This window comes from Miscanthus floridulus, chromosome 6 (assembly GCF_019320115.1).
Source record: "Miscanthus floridulus cultivar M001 chromosome 6, ASM1932011v1, whole genome shotgun sequence".
NCBI lineage: Eukaryota > Viridiplantae > Streptophyta > Magnoliopsida > Poales > Poaceae > Miscanthus > Miscanthus floridulus.
In genome coordinates this window covers 27,978,892-27,993,504 of record NC_089585.1, presented here as the reverse complement: position 1 = coordinate 27,993,504, position 14,613 = coordinate 27,978,892, and the positions used below count along the sequence as shown (strand labels likewise).

Genomic DNA, 14,613 nt, shown 5'->3' with positions numbered 1-14,613 from the left:
TCGGCCCATAGTGCCGTGCCTGTGCCAAAGGCCAGGCCCGTGGGCCTATGAGGCATGGCCTGTGAGGCACGGTGTGCCGTGCCGGCCCGTTGGCTATCAGGCCGTGCTGGCACAGGCCCGTGCCGTGCCGTGCCGGCCCGTTGGCCATATATACTCATGCTATCTGAATCCAAAAAATAATAATTACATGCATTCATATCCGTACATATTTATCTGTATCCAGTCCGTTTTTTTCATCCCAACTCCACTGTTGAGAAACAAGAGTAAAAATTGAATAGGGTCCATGTGTTAATGAAATCCAGTAAAACTGAATATGCATGGCGATACTTGTGCGTTCCTGCATTCCTGGCTTCCTGCCTAAGTCCTGAAGCAACCGCAACTCCAATGTGATGCCACCACCGCGGCAACAGAAACAGACCAGCTGGAACTGAGAGCTTGGGCCTTGTTCTGGAGATGCAATCAAGCAGGCACCGCATCCTTGAGATCAAGTATCCGGTGACTCAGATCGGGGACGAGTTGTCTTCATGCTGATATTAGCACACCATCTTGATGGAATCTGCAGGCTTGGGGGCAACGAAGACAAATCAGGATCGATAATTCAAATGTCTTCTGATTCACAGAACAGTATGTGGGAACAAAAATGGTATCAACTTTTGGAGCTGTTATTGATTAGTTTGCTCAGAGCAGTCAGCAGTTCGGTATGAATGCATAATAATACAGTCAAAGCAAACAAAAAGTATGAACGCATAATAATACAGTCAAAGAATCAGCTAAAAAATGGCAAGTCGATCTAGACAAAAATGCATACACCCTGAGGCCCTGACAATTAGCTATCTGTATCGCATTCAAACAGCACCGTATATTCTGACCCTTTGGACGCAATTCAGTGTTTCATTCACTGGCAATGCTACTTGTTATTGGTTCATAGCCAATTATATACTTGAATGGTTGAACCAAATATTTCACCCTTAAGTACACAATATGCAAGTGGAGTGATATCAATTTGTATGTATTTGATCTTCCTTAAATATCTCCAGAAGAAATATATGTTTGGGATAAGCATAATAACAGTTCAGTACAAAATAATGTCCCCGTTCGGCTGACAGAAAGCCAACTAAGCCGAATATGGGGTAAGCCGAACCGGGCCAATGTGTACGGAAGAGTTCATAATCTCACCACATCAATGATGCAAAAATTTGGGTGACACGGAGATGTGGATGATAGTATGACAAACCACCATCGTACTGCTGACTGTTCATCAGTCATTCCCCAATTGCTTCAGCTTACTGTTTAGCAGTCATTTCCCAATTGCTTCAGCTTTGCTGCAACCTGCCTCATTGATGGCCGAACTGCTACAGACTCTGAAGTACATGATAAAGCAGTATTTAGCATTTCAGTTAACCTATCCTTTCGTGATGTATCCAGTAGTCCTCGGGAGAAAAATTCACTGGTGTTGTCCTCCTGCATCAGCATCCGGCCCCATGATACAATTGTAAAACCATTGCCAAACTGTGAGAACGAGGGATCCAAAGACCTCTTGCCTGACATCAGCTCCAGGAGAACAACTCCAAAACTGTAAACATCAGCCTTGTCAGAGACTCTGCAGGTGGTTGCATACTCTGGCGCGACATACCCAAATGTACCAGCAACATCGGTCGTGGCATGTGTTTGTGTAACTTCTATCAGTCTCGCCAAACCAAAATCTGACAAGTACGCGTTAAGATGCTCATCAAGGAGGATGTTGCTCGGTTTGATGTCTCTATGAATTATCCGGGGTGTACAGGAGCCGTGAAGGAAAGCCAATGCTTGTGCAACATCCACAGCTATTTTGTGGACCTCAGTCCAGGTCACCTTCCTGTTACCCATTTCATGTATGAACTTCTCGAGGTTCCCACCAGAGAGGTAGTTGTAGATGAGGAAAGTGTCTGATTCTCTGAGATGGTACCCGATAAGTGTAACAAGATTTCTATGTCGGATTCTCCCAAGAGTTCTGATTTCTGCATCAAACTGCTGAAGACCTTGGAAACGCCCCATGGCTAGCCTCTTCACTGCTACAAGAAAACCTGGAGCCAATTCAGCCTTGTAGGTGGCACCAAAGCCACCTGTTCCAATCAAGTTCTGGATGCTGAAGTTGCTTGTTGCTCGGATGAGGCTTTCGTAAGTAAGCTCAGGAGGTGCATCAGTGAAAGTCACAACCACTTGTGTCCTCAAATTTGAAATCTTTGCCCGTTTCCTTCTTTCACACACAAAGAAGACAAGGATCACAAGAAGGAAAGATATTACAGCAGCAGCTGCTGCAACTAAAATCACAATTAGAGACTTAAATCTAGTCACTTGGCTACCCCCTTTCGAGGAATTGATTGCTTCAGTTGGCGGTAGAGATGCATGTGTACCGAAACATTGGTACAGTAGGGAATTGCCAATGAGGAAACCACAATCAGCAGGGTGCCTAAGATTAGGAATGACGCCTGATAGATTGTTGAATGAGACATCAAGAATTGTCAGCTGAGCTAGTTCACTGAAACTGGAAGGGATGCTTCCTGATAGCCTATTATGGTCAAGCCTCAATACTTCAAGGTGTGAAGCGTCAGCTAAATGTAATGGTATGCTGCCTGACAGATAATTCCTTGACAAATCCAGCACCTCCAAAGCAGCCAAATCACCAAATTGCACTGGAACCTGACCTGTCAAATTATTACCCTTCAGGACCAAGCTCTTCAGCAAATGCAGAGCACCGATTCCAGCAGGTATGGACCCACTGAACTTGTTATAACCAGCATCGAAATTGCGAATAGTAATACAGCTTGAAAGCATGTCAATACTTCCTGACAGTTGATTACTACTCAAATTGACTGCAATGCCAGTTGCACCTTTGCAGAATCCGAAAAATCCAGCAGAAAGCGTGGTGTTGAACATATTACCGGTAAGCCACAAGCCATAAGAGTAGTTTCCATGTCGACCCAAGGTAAGAAATGGTAACGTCCCACCAAAGCCATTGTTGCTGAAGTCATGGAGAGTGACATTAGAAATGCCCCCAAACTCAGAACCAAAAGGGTTTCCAATCAGGGTATTACCAACCAATTCATTATAGTACTGCGTTACAATATCATCAGTGCTCAAACGGCTCGAGCATTTGCTCTCCTCAGATGATAGAAGCGGTCCTGACAGATGGTTTCCGCTGACATTAAGGTAAGTCAGACATCCAATTGCCAATTCTGTCGGCATTGATCCCTTGAAGCTGTTGGAGCTCAGATCAAGAAATGTCAAATCCTGACAATCCCCCAACCACCGGGGCACAGCATCACTAATGTGGTTCTGCCCCAGGTTCAAAGCAAGAAGGCCGCAGGTACCATTCCTGGACAATGGCAACCGGCCATCAAGGTTGGCCCTAGGCGCCCAGAGAACCGCCAGTTCCGGGATGGCCAGCACTTCCGTCGGCAGTCCCCCAACGAAGGCATTGAACTCCGGCTGCTCCCCAGGCGACGCTGTGATATTTGTGAGCACAAGTACAGCGAGCTTCCTGCAGCTGGCAAGCTCCACCGGGATCCTGTCGGTGAGGCTGTTGCGTGAGACGTCGAGGACGCGGAGCGCGGCGAGGCGGCCGAGCCTCCGCGGGATGGCGCCCTCCAGAACGTTGCGTGAGAGGTCGAGGACGCGGAGGGATCGGCATTGCGCTATCTCCGCGGGAATATTGTTGACGAAGAGGTTGCCGGCGAGGCGGAGGTCGGTGAGCGCGGCGCAGGGGGTCGACGAGGAGTTGGCGAGAGAGGGCGGGATTCTGAGGGGCCCCGACAGGCTATTGAAGCTAAGGTCGAGGTAGAGGAGGGTGGTGGACGCGAGAAAGGCGTTCGGAATGGGCCCTGAGAAGTTGTTGCCGTCGAGGTCGAGGCGGCGGAGGCGCGGGGGAAGGGGCAGGGAAGCGGGGAGCGTGCCCGAGAGGGAGGAAGCAGAGAGGTCTATGGCGGCGACGACCGAGGAGGAAGGGTAGCATTTGACGCCTCGCCAGCGGCAGTAGCTGGTGGTGGAGGCGGCGGACCAGGCGGAGAGGACGCCGCCGGGGTCGTGGGCGACCGCGGCCTTGAGCGCGAGGAGGGCAGCAAGGTCGGCGGCTGAAGAGCAGGCGAGCGGGATTGGTAGGAGGAGGAGGATGAGGATGAGGGGTGGGCGAGGGCGTGGGGCCGCCATGGCGGCGGCGGAGGGAGTGGAGTGGAAGTGGATGGAGAGAAGACGAGGAAGGCTGCCGTGCCGTGGATTTTAAAATTTGTCCATTTATTTTTGAGTCAGCTACCGAACAACCATGTGTGTTACATAGTTTTAACACATAATTTTTTTCATCGTAAATTAAGATCCAACAGCCTTCATTCTTCTTCTAACTCTAGCTTTCGGTCTTCTTCTACCTCCAGACAATCATAAATCACAATGGCTCCGTTCGCTGGTCTGAAACTTGACTGAAACGGGCTAAAAAACACTGTTCCGGCTGAATTATTGTGAGAGAAAAACACTGTTCCGGCTGAAAAAAGAAACCGAACAAGCCATTTTTAAGACAAACGAACAGAGCCAATATCACAGATTTACATATCACAAAAAACAATTTTTTTCTATGGAAGGATAAATCACAGATCGTAGAGGAGGAGGAGGAGAGGCCTACCGGAGCCGGATTCGCTTCGATCGCTTCGCTTCGACTGGCCACTAGATCACAGTTGGCAGTTGGCAGTCTGGACGGAGCGGGCGGGATTGGACGTGTGCGTGCGTTGCGCGGCGTCAGCAGAACGGAGGGAAAAGAGAGAAAAAATCTATGTATTTTTTTTACTAAAACACATGTGTGTTGTATAATATTTCTGTTTATTTTTTCCTCTTTTTATGTGTGTTCAATTCGTTTTTTTATTACCATGGACTAGGGTTATTTTTGTAAAAGAGTAATGATGGTTAGTTGGTTAAGAGAACATTTTCAGTCTCGGCCTGCTTAAAATACACGAGTACTTCAGATATATCACTCTATCAGCATAGATTTCATGGAAACACTATAAAATTTAGAAGAGAAAAATGAACATTTAAATTGACTACTTGTTATTTGTTCATGAACATTTCACCTCAAATCTTAGTCCTCGGATGAAAGAAGTCCTCACCTAGAAGAGTAGTATTCTAGTGTTGTTTAATATGTTTCCCGTAATTTGATTTGGATGACAATGTTGGTGTGTTAGGTTATCTACTACTTGTCTTTGAGTGATATACATTGTTATCTTTGAATTGATCATGAGATTGTTTCACCGTATTGTGATTTCATTTTGGTATATCCCACTCCCATAAGTTACAAAGGCTGAAAAGGATCTTGTGATCCATTTTATAAATGTGTAGTGTGCTATTGACAATATATTTGTTTACCTGCGATTCTCTTGACAAAAAAACAAGTAACATTTGGATAGATGAGAACAACAAACCATATAGATGTGAATAATAAAAGGCAACATATCAGGTGCAAACAAATTAATCTGTGCAAACTTAGAAACTATCAATCATGACCACTAGATGTTGATCCAATGGATGGGGTGAGGAGGCTTAAGCGAAAAAAAGACCGGCGGATGGGGGCTTAAGCGCAAAAAAATCCCACCTCTCACTCTATCATTAGATCAGCATCTAGTGATCATGATGATTAGTTTTTAAGTTTACACAGGTTAATTAGTTTGCACATGACATGTTGCCATAATAAAAACCACCTTGACCGATGTAATCTTTTGATTATTTAGTTCGCATCTTGTGTGGATTAATGGTACAATCTAAAATTTGAGATCTGTCGCAAAGCATGCAGTCTGTTCGCTTCCTCGTATACGATCATGGATTATGAGCTGGAACAGTATTTTTTTCTCACATCAAACCAGCCAGTACATTATCTTAATTTTAGAGCTATATTGTTACGTATTTAGCTCTCAACATGGGCGGACCCAGGGCCCGGCGACCCCGAGCGTGCCCGGGCTTCCCTGGAGCTGCGCAAGAGAGGTGACAGTGACACACACCACACAGACATACTATACGGAGTACATACTAGCAGCTTTTGTGTCTTGCCTTGGGCAGAGTAACGCGTTGCCCAGCTTGGATGTCGAGAGTTGTTCCAAAATGTAATGTGTGAACGGAGAAAAGACCGGTGAATGGAGGCTCATTAAGCGCTTAGGGTTACTGTAGCATTTTGTTTTTATTTGGTAATTAGTGTTAAATCATGGACTAATTAGGCTTAAAACGTTCGTCTCGCAATTTTCCACCAAACTATGCAATTAGTTTTTTTTTCGTCTACATTTAATGCTCCATGCACAGACCATAAACATTCAATGTGATAGATACTATAGCACTTTTTAGAAATTTGAGGTGGAACTAAACAAGACGTAATCTAGCATCTAGCATTACCCTTATATATATATATATATATATATATATATATATATATATATATATATATATATATATATATATATATATATACCCTTATTCTATACTACTCCCTCCCCCGTCTAATTACCTACACATGATGGACGGATGGAGTACATTGGCTCTGTTCGGTTGATACATAAACCGATTGAAGTTATCTTTTTTAGAGAAAAATATTATAGATTCTAGCTGATAAGCCGGCTGATAAGTTTAAGCAAGCAAGGCTCTTCCCCCGTTGAGCCACATCATCATCGTTTCCTGTCCGTCGGATTTCGCACGGACGCCCACATGGTCACCAGATGTGCTGCTTCCAGAAGCCTCTCCACCTAGCCACGACGATATACAACGAGTCTTATTCCTTATTTAGCATCACAAGATGATGCAATTCCTTATTTAGCACCGAAAGATAAAAGCTCCCCAATATAGTATTGGCTTTATTTTTGGTTCCATAAATAGCACTATTGTTAGATCCGACCTCTAACGCCGTTAACTTGGTGAGAAAAAGACCGTTTCGCCCCTCTCTTTTCATGCGTAACACCAACACATTACAACGATTTTCTTAACAGATTTTTAACAATGCCCTTTTTTGGACGTAAAACATACTTTGCCAGTATAATATTTTTATGTTGAACAACTTTTTGCAGTACTATTTCTTTGCATAGATTATTTATGAAATATGACAGCACAAATTTTTGGAGAATGTGCTACACATGAAAAACATGGGCAAAATGGTCTTTTTCTCTCCAAGTTAACGATGTTAGGTGTCAGATCTAACGACAGTGTGGGGGGTATGACCCCGGATATCCACGACAGACTACATGGGCTGCGTCCCCAGGGGCGACCCAGCCTACAAGACGAAGCCTTGCGGGGCACGACTCTGCTCGGCGCCTCCCGCAAGACACCGGGAAGATATCCTGAAGATACTATGAGATCTGTTAGGATATGTATGATCCCAAGATTTTTATAATCAGTTATTACTTTCCGGTTATCTCTCAGATCTAACCGACTTGTAACCCTGCTCCCTGGACTATATAAGGCGGGCAGGGACCCCCTCTAAACACACACAATATCATACGATAGCTAATACAAATCAACAGACCACAGGAGTAGGGTATTACGTCATACTGACGGCCTGAATCTGTCTAACTCGTGTGTCTCTGTTGCCATCTTATTCTTAATCTCACGCTTATCTGCCGATCAATCTACCTTCGTAGGATACCCCTCTGAGAACTGTCGACGATATTCTGTCGACAGTTGGCGTGCCAGGTAGGGGGCTACGTGTTGTTTCCTTGTCAAACAAGATGCTTTTTCTGCATGCTCTTTGTCCCTCCCGTAGCCCGGCCAGATCTTCACGGTCAGATCGATCTCGTGGATCATCAACGCTGACGGAGTGGGAGAGCTGCTCGAGCCGGTACAGATCGATTCTACGCTAATCACCCCCGCACCTACGACTATAGATCCGATCTCAAAACCACCTCTGAGGTCGCCTTCATCAACAACTCATCGCCCGCTTCCTCGCTACCAGAGGAGGCAGATCAACAACGATGATCTGATCGCATCAATCGATCAGGTTGGTCAGAAGCTCAGCGATTGCCTCTCCATCGCTGAATCGGCTCTGGACACTCTGGTCCAACGCCGACCACCCTCCGATCCAGATCTACCAGAGGCTGCTCGGAAAACTCTAGAAGTTGTGGCTCTGCCCTTCAGGCTCACCAACGTCGCTGCCACCTTCCAAGATGCCCTAAGGGGCAAATTTGCCGACTAAGTGGGAGACATCCATCCTCTCACCGACCAGATCACTGACCAGCCTCCGCTGACCGTCAATATGCTCCACGTCGACCGACGCTCCGGAGCGTCCCTCTAGACCATCCCGGAGGAGAATTCAGACTCTGATTCCTAGGGCTCTACGAAGACCCTCACCGAAACCTTCACCGAGCAACTTCCTCTCCCTTTGTTCTGTGGTGACGCAATCTTCAATGTCAACATCGATAGCCCCTCTTGGAACGGTGAAACCGAGGAGGAACGCGTCGCTCACGAGAACCGAAACATCAACCGCGCATAACGCTGAGCAAACGAGATTACCCTTACGATGGTCGAGCAGCTGCTTAACTCGCAAGGAAGGCCACTCCAGCGCAACATCGATGATGAGTTTCTCCGCATTGACGGCCATGACGTCTACAAGACTCCAAGCGCCATCCTAGACCTAGCCACCAATGAGCTCACCCGGCTCCCACAGACACCGGAGGTCGTCAAGGTCGCCGCAATGCTTAAAGTGGCGCATTGCCAGGTCAATAAGATTCGCTAGGATCAGAGACCTTCTTACTCCACAACCTCGATTCGCCGATCAGTCGCCTCAAGATTCAACCACCGCCCATGTTGCTCCACCGACCAGCGCCGCAACGATAGGCAACCCCTTTAGGGCGGAGCTAGGGGCAACCGCATTGAACATCACTGCCAACCCGACTAGGAGGTCGACCAGGATGTTCGAGTGAACCTCAACAATCTCCGAGATGCACAACGACGTATCGACGAACATCGCTTCGGTCGCCATGAAGACGAAGTATGCTGCCGCCAGGAGTACGAGCAAGTGTACAGTAACTCAGACTTAGCTCTCGAGCCACTCGCCGACAGCAACGCTATAGACGATGACATCGACAACCCCAAGGGTGCCCCAGCATTCACAAGGGTGCTTTGAACACTTTAGTGGCCCTGTGGTTTCAAATTCACTAGGGTCGAGCCCTACGAAGGAAGGATGAACCCAACACAGTGGCTACAGGCTTATGCCACTGCTTTTCGCGCCACCGGAGGAGACACCAGTGTCATGGCGAACTGTCTTCTCGTCATGCTCATGCCAGCCGCCATGAGCTGGTTTACCAGCCTTACCCTAGACTCCAACGGATCCTAGGAAGAGCTAAAAAAAGTCTTCACCGATAATTACATGGCTACGTGTACTCGGCCGGGCACCAAGTATGATCTGAACTGCATCAACTAGAAGCCGTCCGAGCTCCTCCGTAGCTACATCCAATGCTTTTCTAAGATAAGGAATTCTATTCCCAATATCATAGAAGCTGAGGTCATCACCGCCTTTATCCGAGGACTCCACCACCGTGAGCTTCGCTCCAAGTTCAACTGCAAGCTGCCTACTAGGATTGGTGAGATGATCACAACTGCCAACCAGTACGCTGACATCGAGGTACGCTTCAACGAGGATGTGGGCATTCATCACCCAACATGCCGCTACGATGGCCGCCTCGATGACCAATGCCACAACGACTGCCACTACGATGACTGCAGTTACCATCGTGACAGCAGCCATGATCGACTTGAAGGATCCAAGTCTGGCCAAAATCACCACCGCTGGCCAGACCACATCATCGCTACTGTCAATGAACCCCGCGCCAAGCGTAACTACGACAAGCAGTATAAGAAGATCCTTGATAGCCCGTGCCCTCTCCATAAGAATGCCAAGTATAAGATGAAGAACTGCCTCGGTTTGTCTAAGGAGTTCTAGGATAAAAAGCTAGACGACGACACCAACGATGGAGCCAGAGGTCGTCGACCACCTAGGGGCAATAACAATGTCTTCTAGGACCACAACAAGGTGGTCGGCACCATCTTTGGGGGCCTCGCCTCCACCGAGAGCAGAAGAGAATGGAAGCTCACCGCACGGTGGGTGCTCGCCATCACTATAGAAGATGCCACCGCTAACCCTAGCTATCGCCCATGGTCTGAGGACCCCATCACATTTAGCAGGGCTGACCAGTGGATGGACATTCCCTACACAGGGTGTTTCCCCCTCGTCCTCGATGCCACCATCCAAAAGATGCTTTTTAGAAAAGTGCTCATCGACGGAGGGAGCGCTCTGAATCTCCTCTTCGTCGGAGCCCTAAAGGAGCTAGGCCTTGGGTTAGCAGATCTCACACCCTCTGACTCCTCCTTTTGGGGTGTGGTACCTGGCAGGGCCTCCAAATCGCTTGGAGAGATAACCCTACCAGTACAGTTCAGCATGGTAAGCAACTATCATGTCGAGCACATCAACTTCTACGTCACCGATTTCAACACTGCCTACCATGCCATACTTGGCTGGCCAGCTCTAGCCAAGTTCATGGCTATACTGCACTACGTGTATCTGCTGTTGAAGATGCCTTCGCCTATAGGAGTCCTAGCCCTATGGGCCAACCTCTCCATCGCCTATGCCTATGAGACAGAGAGTCTCGCCCTCGATGAAGCTACCGACCTCTCCATCCAGATGGCTAGCATGGTCATCGAAGCTAAGATGGTGCCTGGCGACGACATGGAGATCCTAGAGCTGGAGCCTCCTCGTGCCTCCGCCAAGTCCAAGAACATCAAGGAGGTTAGCTTCGGCCTCGATGACCCCTCCAAGACCATGAAGATTGGGGCTTACCTTGACCCCAAATAGGAAAGCACGCTCATCTCCTTCCTATGTGCCAACGCTGACGTGTTTGCTTGGAAACCTACACACATGTCGGGGGTACCATGGGAGAAGATCGAGCACTCCTTGAATGTCTCGCCGACCACCAAACCGATCAAGTAGAAACTCCGTCGATTCACACCAGACAAGAAGGAGGCTATTAGGGTAGAAATAAAATGGCTCTTAGCTGTCGGATTCATAAAAGAAGTGTATCATCCTGAGTGGTTAGCAAACCCTATTCTCGTTCAAAAAAGAATAAAGAATAGAGAATGTGTGTTGATTACACTGATCTTAACAAACACTGCCCTAAAGACCCCTTCGGTCTGCCTCGGATAAATGAGGTTGTAGACTCCACCGTCAGCTGTGAACTGCTCACTTTCCTTGACTGTTACTCTGGCTATCACCAGATCTCCCTTAAGGAAGAAGACTAGATCAAGACATCATTCATCATGCCCTTCTATGCGTACTGCTACACCACCATGTCCTTTAGAGTCAAGAACGCTGGGGCGACTTATCAAAGGGCTATCCAGATGTGCCTCGATCAATAGATTGGCCGCAACATCGAAGCTTACACTGACGATGTGGTCATCAAGTCCAAGACTATCGATGATCTTATTGTTGACCTTGAAGAAACGTCCGTCAACCTTAAAGGGTATCGATGGAAGCTAAACCCTTCAAAGTGCATCTTTGGAGTTCCATCCGGTATACTCCTAGGCTACATCGTCAGTGGACGAGGCATTGAGCCCAACCCTGACAAAGTTTCCACCATCACCAATATGAAATGACCAACATATGTCAAGGATATACAGAAGCTTACAGGTTGCATGACTACTTTAAGCCACTTCATATCTCGCCTCGGTGAAAAAGGTCTACCATTCTTCAAACTCCTCAAGGCCTCTGAGCGCTTTTCCTAGTCAGAGGAGGCAGACACAACCTTCAAGCAGCTCAAGTTGTTCCTAACAAAGCCTCCGATCATGACGGCGCCATGGCCAGACAAAACTCACCTAATCTACATCGCCGCTACTTCTTGCGTCATCAGCACGACCATTGTGGTCGAACATGAGGAGGTCGGGCACACCTATAAGGTGCAACGTCCAGTATATTTCATTAGCGAGGTTCTTAACGAGCCCAAGACTCATTATCCTCAGGTCCAGAAGCTGCTTTATGCCATCCTGATTACTTCGCACAAGCTCCATCACTACTTCAAGTATTACAAGATCACCGTGGTCACTAAGTTCCCTCTAGGGGACATCCTCTGCAACAAAGAGGCCAACAGCCGTATCATCAAGTGGGCTATCGAGCTTGGCACTTACTCCATTGAATTTAGAAGTAGGCCTACTATCAAGTCTCAGGCGCTCGCTGATTTTGTCGCTAAATGGACTGAGATCCAAGAGCCCATCGCCGCCACCTACCCCAAGCACTGGGTGATGTACTTTGACGGTGCCCTTAACATCAACGGTGCTGGTATGGGCATTCTGTTCATTACGCCGACCAAGGATAAGCTCCGATACATTCTCTGGATGCACTTTCCGGCCTCCAACAACACCGCCGAATATGAAGCATGTCTCCACAGACTCCGTATAGCCATTGAGCTCAGTGTCTAACACGTTATGGTATACGAGGACTCTGCGCTGGTCATCAACCAGCTAAATAAAGACTGATCTTGCTCCAATGAAAAGATGGATGCATATTGCGCCGAAATCAGGAAGCTTGAAGGGAAATTCTATGGTATCGAGTACCACCATGTGGTGTGCGATCAAAATCAGCTCATCGACCACTTATCCAAGTTAGGCTCTTCTTGCGTCGTGATTTCACCGAGGGTCTTCGTTCAAGATCTTATGGCCCATCCATTAAGAAAGATAAGGAAATTCAGGAAGTTCCCCCGCCGAGCAGCTGATACTTATGGTACCTTTGCCGGCCACCGATTGGAGGGAACAGTTCATCAAGTATCTCTCCAACGCCGAAGTACCCGCCGATAAGACTGAAACCGAATGCCTAATTTGTCGAAGCAAGTATTATGTGCTGGTGGATGATAACTTGATGAGAAGAAGTGCCAAGAAAGGGATATTATAAAAATGCATCACCCAAGAAGACAGAGTGAAGCTACTTCTCGAAATTCACTCTGGTTCCTATGGCAACCATGTGGCTTTGAGAACACTGGTCGATAAAGCTTTTCGAGCAGGTTTTTAGTGGCCCACGGCCATCTCCGATGCAGAAGACCTCGTCTGACGTTGTGAAGGATGTCAATTTTTTGCCAAGCAAATACACGTGTCGGCACAAGAGCTACAGACCATCCTAGCTTCCTGACCCTTCGCATGCTGGGGACTAGATATGATTGGGCCTTTCAAGCCAGCGCTAGGTGGTTTTTGATACATGTATGTCACCATCGACAAGTTCTCCAAGTGGATCGAGTATAAACCGCTCGTCTCGGCTACTGCAAAGAAAGCAGTCAAGCTCTTTGAAGATATCATCCATAGATTCGGTCTCTCAAACAGCATCATCACTGACCTTAGAACTATGTTTACTGGCCATCACTTTTGGGACTTCTACGAAGACCAGTGCATCTCCATCAAATACGTCTCCGTTGCCCATCCTAGAGCCAATGGCCAAGTCAAACAGGCGAACGGCATGATCCTTGATGCCCTCAAAAAGATGCTATATTAGAAAGAAGAAAAGCATCTAGGCAGATGGCTCAAGGAGCTACCAACTGTAGTCTGGGGACTGCGCACTCAAGCTAGTCACAGCACCGGTGTGTCTCCATATTTCTTGGTCTACGGCTTAGAAGCCATACTACTAGCGGATATTGCCTTTCGGGCACCTAGGGTGGTGAATTATGATGAAGAGCAAGCCATAGCTATTTAGACAGAGGACGTCGATAGGCTTGTGGAGGTACTACAACCACAACATCAAAGGTCATTCATTTGTTGTCGATGACCTCGTTCTTCGTAGGAAACAAAAAACCGAAGGGATGCACAAGCTCTCCTCCCCCTGGGAAGGGCCTTATGTCATCAAAGAGGTTACCTGACCAGGGTCTTATCGCCTATGTGACTTAGACGGAATTGATATTTCCAACTCATGGCACATCGAGCACCTCATACATTTCTATCCTTAAAACGCCCTAGATATGTACTCTCCACTTTATGATGAATAAAGTTTTGGTCTCCATAATTTGTCTCCACTTTTTCTCTATTACGGTTTAATCTCCACTTACGGTCGTCGAGCTCTACGCTACTCCATGACGAACTCCAATACGAAATTGCCATAACTACGCTGACCACATTTCTCCAAATCTCCAATGTTTTTGTCAAACAAGTTTCTCCAAATCACCGAACACGTTTTCTCCAAATCGCTGAACATGTTTTCTCCAAATCGCCGAACATGTTTTCTCCAAATCGCCGAACATGTTTTCTCCAAATCACCGAACACGTTTTCTCCAAATCGCCGAACACGTTTTCTCCAAATCACCGAACATGTTTTCTCCAAATCACCAACGTATTTTGCCATGTGTTTCTCCAAATCGCTGAAGATTTTTCTCCAAATCTCCAATATATTTTGTCGATCAACGAGCAACATACGTTCTGTTCTATTCTCTATGGAGAAGACCTAGTTTCCGATCTCTCCCTACATGTGCTATGGGCTTCGCGCTCTACGTTATGGGTAGTCGGCTATGGTTCCTTGGTCACGCCTATTCCTCCTACATGTGCATAGGCTCTGCGCTCGATGTTATGGACTATGGGCTAGCCAAGGCCATAGGGCTTAGTAAT

The 14,613-nt window shown here is 47.2% G+C and overlaps 1 protein-coding gene across 2 annotated transcripts; it reads right to left on the bottom strand.

The window, feature by feature from the left end:
• Window positions 1–219: 219 nt before the first annotated feature.
• Window positions 220–4,185, bottom strand: LOC136457946 (LRR receptor-like serine/threonine-protein kinase RPK2). Of its 2 annotated transcripts, none has more exons than XM_066457968.1 (2): window positions 1,177–4,185; window positions 220–563 (listed from the first exon to the last, which is right to left on the bottom strand). In XM_066457968.1, the coding sequence occupies exon 1, from the start codon at window positions 4,183–4,185 to the stop codon at window positions 1,291–1,293; it is 2,895 nt and encodes a 964-aa protein (XP_066314065.1). In that variant the 3' UTR covers window positions 220–563; window positions 1,177–1,290. The 2 variants fall into 2 exon arrangements, with proteins under 2 accessions (XP_066314065.1, XP_066314066.1); XM_066457969.1 differs by having other exon boundaries at window positions 220–556.
• Window positions 4,186–14,613: the final 10,428 nt, after the last annotated feature.